This window comes from Eurytemora carolleeae, unplaced genomic scaffold (assembly GCF_000591075.1).
Source record: "Eurytemora carolleeae unplaced genomic scaffold, Eaff_2.0 scaffold1343, whole genome shotgun sequence".
Lineage (NCBI taxonomy): Eukaryota > Metazoa > Arthropoda > Copepoda > Calanoida > Temoridae > Eurytemora > Eurytemora carolleeae.
The window spans coordinates 60,392-74,687 of record NW_019397306.1 but is presented as its reverse complement, the minus strand read 5'-3'; the positions used below and the strand labels follow the sequence as shown (position 1 = coordinate 74,687).

Here is a 14,296-nt window from a genome sequence, read left to right as displayed (position 1 = left end):
AAGTGGCTTGAAATAATGGCAAAACCATTTAAATTATATTTTAGTTTCTGATTTATTCGAGACAGAAATCAATTCAATTAATTTGAATTGAGTTAATATCGCTTTAATTGATCAAGTTAGTTGAAAGAGAAAGGCAATTAAATTTTAAGTTTAATTTAGTAGTCACATTTAAATAGCATCAAATTTATATCTATATTATGGTTTCAGTAAACTCCTTTCCATGCTATAAAATCAGAAAAAAAGGAATCATTTTTTCATAATTTTGTTTAAAGTTTTTTTTTTAATTGAATCTTTTCTTTTCGAGATTTACGTTTCATTAAAATCTATTAATTTCTATATTAAGAAGTATAAGAACTTAAAATACCAAGAAAATCAAATTGCTTGAAAAAAATTGTTAAATATATATAAAAATTGTTAAATATATATAAATCTGAAAATGTTATCAAAGTTTTTAGCTTTTCAAATAAATATTTAACATATGTTTAGATATTTTCCTACATTAAAGTCAATAAATCTAAAGCTTTGTTTAGAAATTCTGGGATATTGTAAAATGAAATGGATGTTGTTTATAAAACTTGAAATTTTATCTGAATTTCTATTTTGTCATAATTATATTCATGAAAGTTTAATTATCCATTGCTCTCCATGTTCAAGAACTTTCTAGGAAATTAAAATTCTAAAAAGTGTTCTCAGAAAACCTTCAAAATATGTCTAACCTTTTTTTTAATTTTGACATAAATTTCCATAGAGTGATGTTCCTAATTTTAACTTTTCCTGGCAATATGGATTGATCCATCAAAAGTTTGTAAAAACTTTCTGTCTTTATATTAGAAAAATCACAACTTAGGGTTAACTTATCTTTTCAACTTATACAAGTTTATGATGGAACTAAAGGATGAGAAAGGTTTTGAATTTATTGAGCAATTTTTCCTTTGATTTAAGCCTCAAACTCTTGGCCCACTTTCAAGGCTCAGTGAACTGATTTAAGAGATATATTTAAGTTTAAAAAGCAATTTTAAAACAAAATGGGAATATCTTAACTAAACACCGCACAAGAATTTAGGCCCGAAAATGGTGAAAATCATTTTATAACCGTAGTCAGTTAGATTTCAATTTAGAATAAAAATTACCATATTACCATAATTAAATATTATTAGAATAATAATTACCATAATTAAATATTATTAGAATAATAATTACCATAATTAAATATTATTAGAATAATAATTACCATAATTAAATATTATTAGAATAATAATTACGTCAAACTAAAGTAAAATAAACCTAAATATCACGTCAAACTAAAGTAAAATAAACCTAAATAAACCTAAATATCACTTCAAACTTTCTAACAAAAATGTAAAACAATAACAAAAAATAAAAGAAACCAAATAGATCATTATAATAAAAGAGGAAAAAAATTTTGGTGAAAAACACCAAAAAAAACCCCAAGAGAAAAAACAAGAAAAAAAACAAGAAATGTTACCTTGTTCATATTTACAGTTCTGATAATCTTGAGATATGAGGTGAAGATGATTATTACCGGGATAACGAAGCCAAGCATGTAGATGTACGCCACGAAGGAAATCTATAATTTAAAAGATATGAAAATTTTCATTCAAAAAGAGAAACACTGCATGATAAAATATTTCAAAATTTAGAACATATTTTGCCATTTTCTGCCTTAAATAGCAAATAAGGCTTTCTTGAAGTTAATACAATCATAGTCTTGCATATTGCAAATTGAGCAATCGTGCAATGCGCAATTAATGATGAGACATAGAAATATTATTACAATAACATATTGTAATTGCAACTTTACAAGATTTGTTAGATTTAATTGAACAATGTGACAGGACTTCTTTGCAACAAAATTAATTAAGAAAACTTTTCAATTAATTAATTAAAGAACTATTCAAGGGAACGTTAAGGAAATTAGAAAAAACAGCTGATCCAAATTAAGTATATTGACAAGTTTGAATTATCGAGAGAAAAAAAACCAAGACAGTTCCAACTACTGAAAAGTTCCAAATTCTAATTGATGTAATTCAACACTGACTTTTATAAAACTATAATGATAGATTTGGACAGAAAATAATTAGGTTTCAGACATTATTTTGTTCACTATTCTTTAAATTTATAAAAAATAAATTTTCCTTGTTAGAAAGCTCGGATAGATAAAAGATAGCAAAGTTTGAAGGTTTGAGTGATTAATACTGTGAAAAAGTTTCTTTTCAAAAATATAAAAACTAACATGAATGGGTCTGTTTATAAACTTTTAAACAGAGGGAAAGGATCAATGATAATATGATGGAATATGTTTAAACGTTTCTTTAAAAAAAATTTTTATTTTTTCTGAGAAAATTCATTGACAACAAAATTAGTTTCAAGGAATAGGAAAATGAAAAATATTGTACGTCGCTTAATGCGTACAATATTGGTTTAATTTTTAATGAACTCTTTACCACCAAAAGAGCTAATGCCAATTATTGAATTAAGAAATCTTCAACTTGCAATGTAGTGAGCGGAAAAAAGAGAAGATTGTATTAAATTGTTGTTTACCATTAGAGCAAGCTAATCGACACCACTTTTAGAAGATTTTTCCAGTAAGCATTGGGGGGGGGGGGGGTGATGTGTTATCTTTATCTAATATCTTTATTGTCCTTCAAACTTCTGAACCAAGCTGAGGCGAAATTTTAAATATGAAAAAGTAGACTTACATGCTCTACTGGATTTTGATCAGCCTGGGCCCACTTTACTCCACAGGAAACTTTCAGCGTATTTTGACTAAAATAATAGAAATTAATCAAATGGAAAGCTTTTAAAAATTACTTTTAAAATATTTATTGATTTTACATTTTCCTTAAGCTTAAGTTAATTATATTTCTCTTAAAAAATCACAGATGAGTATGTTCAGTTTCAAATAAAAAAGACAGAGGGTTTGTCATATATTCTTTTAGTTTCAAATGTTGGAACCTTTGCAATTTTTTAGGCATACAAAAATGAAGAAGGCATGACATATTAGAAGATACAAAAGATATAAGATAGAAGATAGATGATAGAAGATGGAAGTTAGGAGAAGGAATATAGAAGATAGTACATAGAAGATAGAAGATAGAAGAAAGAAGATAGAAGATACAAAAGATATAAGATAGAATATAGAAGATAGAAGATGGAAGTTAGGAGAAGGAATATAGAAGACAGAAGATAGAATATAGAAGATAGAAGATAGAAGATAGAAGATAGAAGATAGNAGAAGGAATATAGAAGATAGAAGATAGAAGTCAGAAGAAGGAATATAGAAGATAGAAGATAGAAGTCAGAAGAAGGAATATAGAAGATAGAAGATAGAAGTCAGAAGAAGGAATATAGAAGATAGAAGATAGAAGTCAGAAGAAGGAATATAGAAGATAGAAGATAGAAGTCAGAAGAAGGAATATAGAAGATAGAAGATAGAAGTCAGAAGAAGGAATATAGAAGATAGAAGATAGAAGTCAGAAGAAGGAATATAGAAGATGGAAGATAGAAGTCAGAAGAAGGAATATAGAAGACAGAAGATAGAAGATAGAAGATAGAAGAAAGAATATAAAAGATGGTACATAGAAGATAAAAGAAAGAATATAGAAGATGGAAGATAGAAGATAACAGAGAAAAGATATATAGATAGATAGATAGATAGAAGATGATGTACCTAAACTGTCCCCAGCCGAAGATGGGTGGAACAGCACATGAGAGCGTGTACAACCAGATAAAGATGAGAGTAACTAAGCTGGAGAAGTTAGTTGAGAGAGGAAACTGTCTGTCCTGCAATATTTTCACTTTAAGATCGAATCATTATTCTAAATCTTTCTTTTATTTAGACTAAAATAAGAATGGAAATTTTTCTAGTTTAAAAAATAGAAACTTGGAGAACATTCTCCCTCCCCCCCTTATTCCTCCAATTTCTCCGAACCTGATCTCTATGAACCCAGTCCTTTACTAAATAATTCAAGAATTGTCTTCCCGAGCAAATTCTATATCCCACCTTTTAGAGTTTTAAGTTAAAACTCCCAATGTATCTACCCTTCAAATTTAAACTAGGATATAAAGGAATTGTCAGTGTATCCAGATGTATCTACCCTTCAAATTTAAAATAGGATATAAAGGAATTGTCAGTGTATCCAGATGTATCTACNCAATACAATACAATACAATACAATACAATACAATACAATACAATACAATACAATACAATACAATACAATACAATACAATACAATACAATACAATACAATACAATACAATACAATACAATACAATACAATACAATACAATACAATACAATACAATACAATACAATACAATACAATACAATACAATACAATACAATTCAATGCAATACAATACAACAAACGAAAAAACTACATTCTGAGTTCTGGCCCAAAAATCGATTCGAATTTTGCCTATTACTCCTCTAGATACAGCTTACTCATCTTCACTTCAAAAACAGTCCATGGTTTCGATAGTTGGTGAATATATCCCTAACTGTTTAGTATTAAGATTGTCAATCTAACAGATAATGCCATAAACCGCATGTTCTTCATCATTTGTAATTGATTTTAAACTTTGCAATTTGTCACAGTTTCCTTTTTGCAATTTTTTGCAATTTTCAATCACAATACATTCTTGGATTGGACAGAACGAATTTAAAATGTTAAGAACAAATATTTTGCTCAGAAGTAAGGGGGAGCATTGTAGCAAATAATAAAGTAAAATATGACTTTTCACAGATGTTTTGAAGCCTCCTGAATGCTGTAAAAGCTTTAGAAAACGGTTAAAAAAATAAGCCCATTTCACTTATTATAAGATTCCGAAGTCAAACATATTAAATGTTATAAAAAAGAATTTATCAGAATTTAACGAAATTTATTATCATTTAATAAATTTCATCATTATCAAAAAAAATTTATCTTATCAAATAAACTTTAATATTATCAAATAAAAATTTTATCATCAAATAAAAAATCAAATTTTAAATAAAATTTCTTTACTATTGTCATGATATTTACCTAGGTAGGTCATCCCGAAGGCATTAGCCTGACACATTTGACTCGAAAACATCCATTGCCTTAATAAAAAAAGGTTTAAAAAAACGTCACAAAATATTTATGGAAGAAAGGCCTCTAGTCCCTACGCTCATTCAAAATTTGAAATTGAAATTTGCAACATACGACTCGGATCGTAACAAAATCAATTTGATTCCAAACAAAGCATTCAGATATTACATTTTATAGTCATCGATTATTTTTCGACGCATTCGTATATAGTTAATATTTCATAATATATTTTACTTTCTCTGATCTGAGTGACTTTTGAAAACATTCATTCCTGTTTCGAGGATTTGATAATGAAGACTACATTTTCCATATTTTCCGTGAATGCGCCAGTCTTGAAAACAAGTTATAAGCGAAATATCAGCGAAATATTATGAAATGTCAACTATATACAAATGCGTCGAAAAATAATCGATGACTATAGGATTTAATATCTAAATTATTTGTTTGATATTAATTTGATTTTTTACGATCCAAGTTCCAACTTCCACAATTTGTATGAACGCTTCGTTCTACGGTATGAGACGCCATATAGACGCAACAGATAGAAGTAAGATTAGTAGCGATCAAAAGCGATTCTTTACCGCCGTAGGCCTATACCCCCTTTATTTTTTCCCTTTAAACATTGGTCAACCATTATAATTTGTTACAACCTCAGAATGAACTTTGTGATAATGTATTTTTTTATATTATTTATAAAACTATGGAGTAGAAAGACAGTTCAGTTCAGTATTCTTAAATGTATTTGTAACAAAGAAAATATAATCAATTTATAAAATGAAATGGGTCATTTTACACTGTGAAATCGGTGTCTTTCTTGTTCATTAGACTATTTAAAATCAGAACTTGAGTCTAACAGACATCTTCCTGTTCCAAAGTTGTATAAGTTCTACAGTAGCTTAACTATTTCTATTCATGCATAATTGTTGACTATGATTGATGTTTTTATCAGAAATGTATTTTTAAAGGAAATCGCCTCAAACTCTACTATCAAACTTGGTCTAGCAGAATTTATAGTTTAGAAGATATAAAGATTGAAAAATTAAAGTTTGAGGCAAGTTTTCAGTTTCTTTAAATCTTTATCTGTTTTTATATCAATACTGAAGAAAAAACCTACTGTTATCCATCAGTTTTTAATTTTTTTAATTAATTATCCCTATACACATTATATTGCACATTCAGAAAATCTTAATGCAGCGAGGCTCGAATATGACACTCCCGTGGGGCTTGGATAGAGATATTGAGGCTAATAGCGACATGCCCTCCCTCCCCCCACTCTCCCTCTTGGGAGTAAGGAAATAATGAATTCTGTACGGACTCCATGAACTAAGTAAATAATGAATTCTGTTACATAATAGAATCCATGAACTAAGTAAATAATGAATTCTGAGAATTGAATCCATAAAATTGAAGCTTAAATTAATTTTCTACTTCCAGTGTTCTGAATAAGTTATACAAACCGGCTCAAGATATAAATTTGTCGGATCAGAGAATCTGTTTAATCTAAAAAGAAAGTCAAAAATAGATTTATTTCGATTTAAGGCGGTAACTAGTAAGTCGGTTTATGTTGGTAAATCATAACCGTTAGTAGACTTATTTTGATTTAAGGCGGTAACTGGTAAGTGGGTTTATAATTTTAAATCATAACCGTTAATAGATTTATTTTGATTTAAGGCGGTAACTGGTAAGTCGGTTTATGTTGTTAAATCATAACCGTTAGTAGATTTATTTTGATTTAAGGCGGTAACTTATAGTAAGATGGTTTATGTTGGTAAATCATAACCGTTAGTAGATTTATTTCGATTTAAGGCGGTAACTTATAGTAAGATGGTTTATGTTGGTAAATCATAACCGTTAGTAGATTTATTTCGATTTAAGGCGGTAACTGGTAAGTCGGTTTATGTTGGAAAATCGTAACCGTTAGTAGATTTCTTTCGATTTAAGGCGGTAGCTGGTAAGTCGGTTTATGTTGATAAATCGTATCCGTTAGTAAATTTATTTCGATTTAAGGTGGTAAGTGGTAAGTCGGTTTATGTTGATAAATCGTAACGGTTAGTAGATTTCTTTCGATATAAGGCGGTAACTGGTAAGTCGGCTTATGTTGATAAATCGTAACCGTTAGTAGATTTATTTTGATTTAAGGTGGTATCTGGTAAGTCGGTTTATATTGGTAAATTGTAACCGTTAGTAGATTTATTTCGATTTAAGGCGGTAACTGGTAAGTCGGTTTATGTTGATAAATCATAACCGTTAGTAGATTTATTTCAATTTAAGGCGGTAACTGGTAAGTCGGTTTATGTTTTTAAATCATAACCGTTAATAGATTTATTTTGATTTAAGGCGGTAACTGGTAAGTCGGTTTATGTTGGTAAATCGTAACCATTAATAGATCTATTTTGATTTAAGGCGGTAACTGGTAAGTCAGTTTATGTTGGTAAATCGTAACCATTAATAGATCTATTTTGATTTAAGGCGGTAACTGGTAAGTCGGTTTATGTTGGTAAATCGTAACCATTAATAGATCTATTTTGATTTAAGGCGGTAACTGGTAAGTCAGTTTATGTTGGTAAATCGTAAATATATAAACCTTGTAGGTTTGCACTATTGTTCATAACTAATAACACTGTTTTAAGTTAATTTTTACATAGAATTCTTTCCCTTTTAGTTGATTAAAAAAAATATATTATTTTGTGCTCTTGTCACATCAAGTGCACTGATGAAAAGAATTGTGCAAAAAAGTTTAATTTTGTTCTTTTCATATTTCTTTAGCTCCACCACTCCCCCTAAACCTCATTTTCTTCCTTGTATCCAACCCCCTATCCTTAAATAAGGGGTTGTTTCCAAAATCTCGAAATTAAACTCACGAAAATCCGCGAAACATGTCGATATCAATATTGTGCAGTGTAAATACACTTTACACTGTACACCCAGTGCATGCAGTACCTGTTGAATGAGTTGATGGCGAGCAAGGAGTTCCCGGTGCAGGAGATGATCAACTCCGTCACAGAGAGGTTCATCAGGATAAAGTTGAACGGGGTTCTCAGCTAAACAAAGTAAGTTTTCATGAATAAAGGTGAAACTATTTTATGGAACATGGCAAATACTTTTTGCATCAGCAAAATATCATACAATAGCAAATTAGAAGCAACATTTGAAAAAGGAAAAAATTCAAAATTCAAAACTCATTTGGTACTTAACCATTTCACATTTTAAAAACTGTAATCATGATGGTGGGTCATATGGCTAAAAAAATGGTTTATTTAATACAAATATCTATTCAAACCCCGTTCTTTTTCTTATAGTTTATTTAAATTTCATGGGACTTTCATAAATTAAACATTTCTGAACAAATATTTTAATACCCATCTGAATTCCTTTTGACAAAATTTTATTCCTAGCTTAAATTCGTGATTTGATTTACACAAAAAAAAAGCAAAAACTAAACGAGTTCGAAATTATAAAAGCAAAATTCTCAAAATTATTTTAGAAATGTATCAAAGACAACTTTAAGACTGGTGCTTGGTGAATTTAAGCATGTTGTGGCAGAAGAATATTTCACGCTCTTGATTTTAGAGAAGATTGTATATACTGAGATATATCAACCAACAAAAAGGCTTTAAAATAAGGCATTTAGACAGAATATCTAAGGACTCAGGCAGGTTAAAAAGCTCCAATTTAAGCGTAAAGTGAGTTTGTTGTACTAGTTAGAACACAATTACTAAATTATGTAAAAAAATAAAATTGATGCATACTGTTTAAATATATTTTATGAAAAAAAGGTATAATTCATAAATATTTTGTGGAAAAATATGAATAAAATTCTAATTATATCTTAATAAAGAGCTATTACACAGTATGCAAAGAAAAATTTGAAAAGAAAAACAGTTACACAACATTTTTCTATTCATATTTTTTATAAAAAAAATGTATAAAATAGAATAAAATTAATATCTTTTGTTTTTACTCTCTTCTTTACGTATGTTATTTTAACCTAACTGAAAAGAAAATCAACATGATATTAAGTTCTAAAAGAGCTGTTGAACCAAACGAAAAGTGTTTTTAGAAACCATTAAATCGATAAACAATACCTAAATACATATCAGATATAACATATGATATAGTATATAGATTATGACAACACGAAATATACATTGAATAAATCTTATGTTTCTTATCAGTACAGTTATATAACTATAATAATCTATAAAATTATTAGGGTAGTCATATAACTATAATGATATATATGACTATTAGTGCACCTATATAACTATAATCATTTATATAACTATTAGGACAGTTGACTAACTATAATAATCTATAAAACTATTAGTACAGTTATATGACTATAATAATCTATATAACTATTAGTACAGTTGAATAACTATAATAATATTTATAACTATTAGTACAGTTATATAACTATACTAATCTATATAACTATCAGTACAGTTATATAACTATAATAATCTATAAAATTATTAGTGCAGTCATATAACTTTAATGATTTATATGACTATTAGTGCACTTATATAACTATAATCATTTATATAACTATTAGGACAGTTGAAAAACTTTAATAATCTATAAAACTATTAGTACAGTTATATAACTATAATAATCTATATAACTATTAGTACAGTTGAATAACTATAATAATCTTTATAACTATTAGTACAGTTATATAACTATACTAATCTATATAACTATTAGTACAGTTATATAACTATAATAATCTATATAACTATTAGTACAGTTATATTACAGTTGAATCTACAAAAATCTATATAACTATTAATACAGTTGAATAACTATAATAATATTTATAACTATTAGTACAGTTATATAACTATACTAATCTATATAACTTTTAGTACAGTTATATAACTATAATAATCTATATAACTATTAGTACAGTTGAATAACTGTAATAATATTTATAACTATTAGTACAGTTATATAACTATACTAATCTATATAACTATTAGTACAGTTATATAACTATAATCATTTACTATCAAAAAACAAAAGAAAGTTAACAAAGGGAGTATTTTCTCTTATTCTATTCATTATACAACTTCTTTGTATTTTAGTTTATCATATTCATGACAGAATGTATTGTACAAATTGTACTACACTAACAAGTCTTCATCTTTTTTAATGTTCAACGCCGAAATAAAATATTTAAAGTTTGTTCTCAAAAGCAAAGGTTCTTAAAAATTTGCTGTTCACTGAAGGAAAAAAGTCATGGCGCAATAAAAGTAACTTCTCTGTATTAAAAATGTTTTAAAAGGAAAAACGTAAAGAAATGAATTAATTTAAACTTTCACACCTTGAAAATAAACTTTTGCAGGAAAATCTTGACAGATTATCTTTATGCTTATGATTATGTGCATCCATGATGTTTAACAGCATGATATAAATCAAAATTGAAATCGAAAGTCTTCTCAAGGTGTCTCAAAATTAACGGGGACTAAGGGTCTACATACTCGTTTGTATTCGGATTTTCAAGATTGAGGCCATTTTTAAAATCTACGTAAAGTTTCCGATTCACTGAGTCCTATTTTAGGCTTGTAGATCTAAAAATAACAATTTTGCTCAAGAGTAAACTGTAACCTGATATTGAATATAAAATGGTGGTAAAGGAGATTATATTTTACTTTTTACTTCGCTCCAGTTGGAAACTTTAGGAGCCTGTAAAATTGTTAGTTTTATATCACAAGCCTAAAATTGGGCTCATTCAATCGGAAATTATAAGTAAATATGAAAAATTATCTCAATCTTGAAAATCCGATTAAAAGGAAGTTTGTAGACCCTTATACAAACGATGATTATCTTATATTTACCAAATTACTCACTTTAAGAGACTTTAAAATTGTTATTTTTTTATCTATACAACTTTAAAAATTGGGCTTGTTGAATCGGAAATTGTGCGTAGATTTCAAAAAGGGGCCCATTTTTGAAAATCCTTTTACAAACGAGTATGTAGACCATTACTACCCGGTTTGTATACACCCTGTATGATGTTTGTCCGTTTTTCTGTATACGATCTACTTTAAAATGGCTGAACTGACCGGGCCCAAGACCCCCAGGTAAGGATGGTAAAAATAGAAAATGTGCCTAATAATTTCTTTTTTTAAATTTTAATAATCGATCAAAAATTTACAGAAAAATCCGCATTAACACCTTGTTAAAAGGCTTTATAAAAGTTTTGAGGATCTCTTTAGAGGATACTTTTAAAAGGTTTACTTTAATTTTCCCAATGGTATTTTAGTGACGTATGCTATGTTTTCCCGACAGTTGATTAGTTTCGTTGCCGTGGATTTGGGAATATTTATGATTGACCATACTTGATTCATCCACATTACATCATAACATTATCTATATATTTAAAGTTGTAATCTTGTCTGCTTGTTTATCCGATCATAACCCAGGAACCCCTGGGACCGGTTTGCCTCAAATTTTGATTGGGGAACTGGGTAAATCCACGGGAATTTTCTTTCCTTGGTTTTGAGATTCTTAACTGAGTGGGTTTACTTGTATAGGGTAAAAATACCTAAAATCAATATTTACGACAAAGCGCGGGTAAACGGTGGGAGTAACTATGACTACCTTGAGCTAATAGAATATAATTCTGTACTTTCACCTATATCTAGATATATGTTAAGTATTCTCTGTTTGTTTGTTTATTTGTTTGTATCCTCGATCATAACTCACAAACCAATCGGCAGATTTAATCGGGGTCCTCGATAAACCAAGGGAATGGACAATGGTTTAATAATCATAAAATGAGTAGGTTGATTTTTAAGAGAACGCTTAGTTCCTTGCGTTATTCAACAACCTTGTGTTATTATATTTATATAGCCTTAATTACTAGTTGGAGTACCCAGCCTTGCCTAGCTTTAATGTATTATTCATCATAGTTAGTTTTCCCGTTTAATAAAACATTTGGTCTATGAAACTGTTATGTTACTATGTTATGTTTTGTTTTGTTGTACCATGTTCTGTTATAATCTCATTTGTAAATATAACTTTATTAAAAGTACAAATCAAGATCACAACTTACTTTCTTGGTTGTCACAAATAGAAAAATCGCGATCACATTCGCCAGAAAACCGGTTATACCAGTTATCATTGCCCAGATTCCCATCAAGTAGAAGAGAACTATCGGGGGCGCAGGATCTAACTCGTTACTCGAGTTTTCGTACATTTTTTCTACAGAAGCACGCATTCTTTTAAGATATTCATTTTCAATATTTTTTTGGGGCCAATTTGGAGGAACAAATAACTTTAAAATTAAGGACTTAAATCATATAATAAACATTCAATATTTCAATTGTCAAAAAAGAAATTGAGTCTTTTCCATGAACTCTGATTTTCTGATCCCAATAACTTTTCAACTAAAAGTTGTAGACCTTAGATATTTCAAACTATGAGTTTTGTTAGAAGAAATGACCTAAATTTTAAATATATATGGTCTATGACATTAGGTTGCAAAGATATAAGGATAGAGAATCAGAGTTTGCTACCAAGGCTCAATTCTTCTTGGATATAATCCCGTCTCTGATCTGAAGAAAAGCCTTGAATAATTGTTAAATCTGTTGAGAGGATGAGGATTGGAAGAGAACTGTTCGGAGTCTAGGTGAGGGGGGTCTCTTTATAGATTCTAAACCTCTAGACACCAGTAAGCCTTACTTATCCATTCCATACAACAGAGCTGTTAGGTTCACAGGAATGTTTACAAGAATATGCAATATGCATGCATATTAGGGGTGATCAATATTGGAATTGAGCCAACCAACCACCGCGGAGGTTGCTGGGTTTTCACTTTAAAAAATATATTGCAAAAAAAAATTCCAAAAATCGCCCATAGGTTTTTGACGATTTAATATCGGAAAATTCACCGTACGGCCTCAAAAAAATATTTCAAACATGTTTATTTTACACATCATTTTCTTGGAAATTTCATGCTGAATTCAAATCTAAAAAGCGCTTTTAAAAAAATTGAAAATTGAATAAGTTAGAGCTAGAAAACTCCTCAAAAAAATCTGAATCGGCATGAAATTTCTAAGAAAATGATGTATATCCATATTTAATTTCATTGAATTATTTTTTTAGGCCTTACGGTGATTACTTCGCTATTAAATCGTAAATTTGAAACCCTAGGGACGATTTCGAAATTTTTTTATTGCAATATTTTTTTCAAGTAAAAACGCAGCGACCTCCAGTAGGCGGTTGGCTGATTTCTTTAAAAAAGTCACAAATCAATCATCTTAATGCATATGGTTCAGGGTTACACATAAATAATGAGACTTCAGAGCTAAAAACTTGAGAATGGTGGATATCGAGATTAATGCTTAATCTCCTCTTTTTCTTAATCTTTTTATATCTCAAGATTAATTAACCGATCGGGATTAAGGATATTCCATTCAAAAGTTTTCAGCCCAGATGTACAGAGTTTATACAGTCTGTTTTCTTATATGCAGGATTGCATGCAACTGTAAACCTGTTTCTTTCTTTGACAAATTTGTTAACAATTAAGCCATTAAAAGACTATATTCAAGGCTAACTCGGAATGTATGGTAGTTGAACTGAGAATGTAGTATTGTGGAGAAATTTTTTAGGATTTATTTGAGACATATGAAACGTTTTAATGATGTAAAATTACTGAGTTTGAGCGACGTTCAAAATCATTCATTTGGGTTGATCGGTTTGAGAATCGATTTTTTTAAATTATCAAATAAAGACGACAAAAAATCCACAATAAACTGATGGCAAAATAGAAACAAGTTCAGAAAATAAAAATTATCTCTTATCATCAAACATAAGTAATCTTATTTATTTATTGGTTTCTGTAATGTCTCCTTGTTCACAAACGTTTTCTGTAGATTTCCTGAAATTGTTATTGAATAGACGACATTTGAAGAAAATCTGCGAACATATTTGTAAAGAAAAGAAATTCAATATAATGATGAAAAAGAAATAATTGATTGTAACATTGATTTACTAACAAATTTCTTTTGAGAAATATGTTTCTAAACATCAAATTAGTTCACTGTGGAATTCTTTTTACATTTTTGTCATTATTTAACAACTTTTAAAAATAGATTCTCAAACCGTACCCACCCAAAAGAATGATTTTGAACGTCGACTTTGCGCTCAAGTCAAATAAATCCTAAAAATTTCTCCACAATACTACATTCTCA

General features: G+C 28.8%; 1 protein-coding gene across 1 annotated transcript; it reads right to left on the bottom strand.

Annotated features, from left to right (window-relative positions):
• Positions 1–190: 190 nt before the first annotated feature.
• On the bottom strand, positions 191–12,382 carry LOC111713412 (rhodopsin, GQ-coupled). The gene is made up of 8 exons (XM_023488260.1): positions 12,157–12,382; positions 8,037–8,137; positions 5,031–5,107; positions 3,953–3,978; positions 3,692–3,804; positions 2,721–2,787; positions 1,487–1,588; positions 191–223 (listed from the first exon to the last, which is right to left on the bottom strand). Exons 1-8 carry the CDS (start codon positions 12,319–12,321, stop codon positions 191–193), a joined length of 684 nt encoding a protein of 227 aa, XP_023344028.1. The 5' UTR covers positions 12,322–12,382.
• Positions 12,383–14,296: the final 1,914 nt, after the last annotated feature.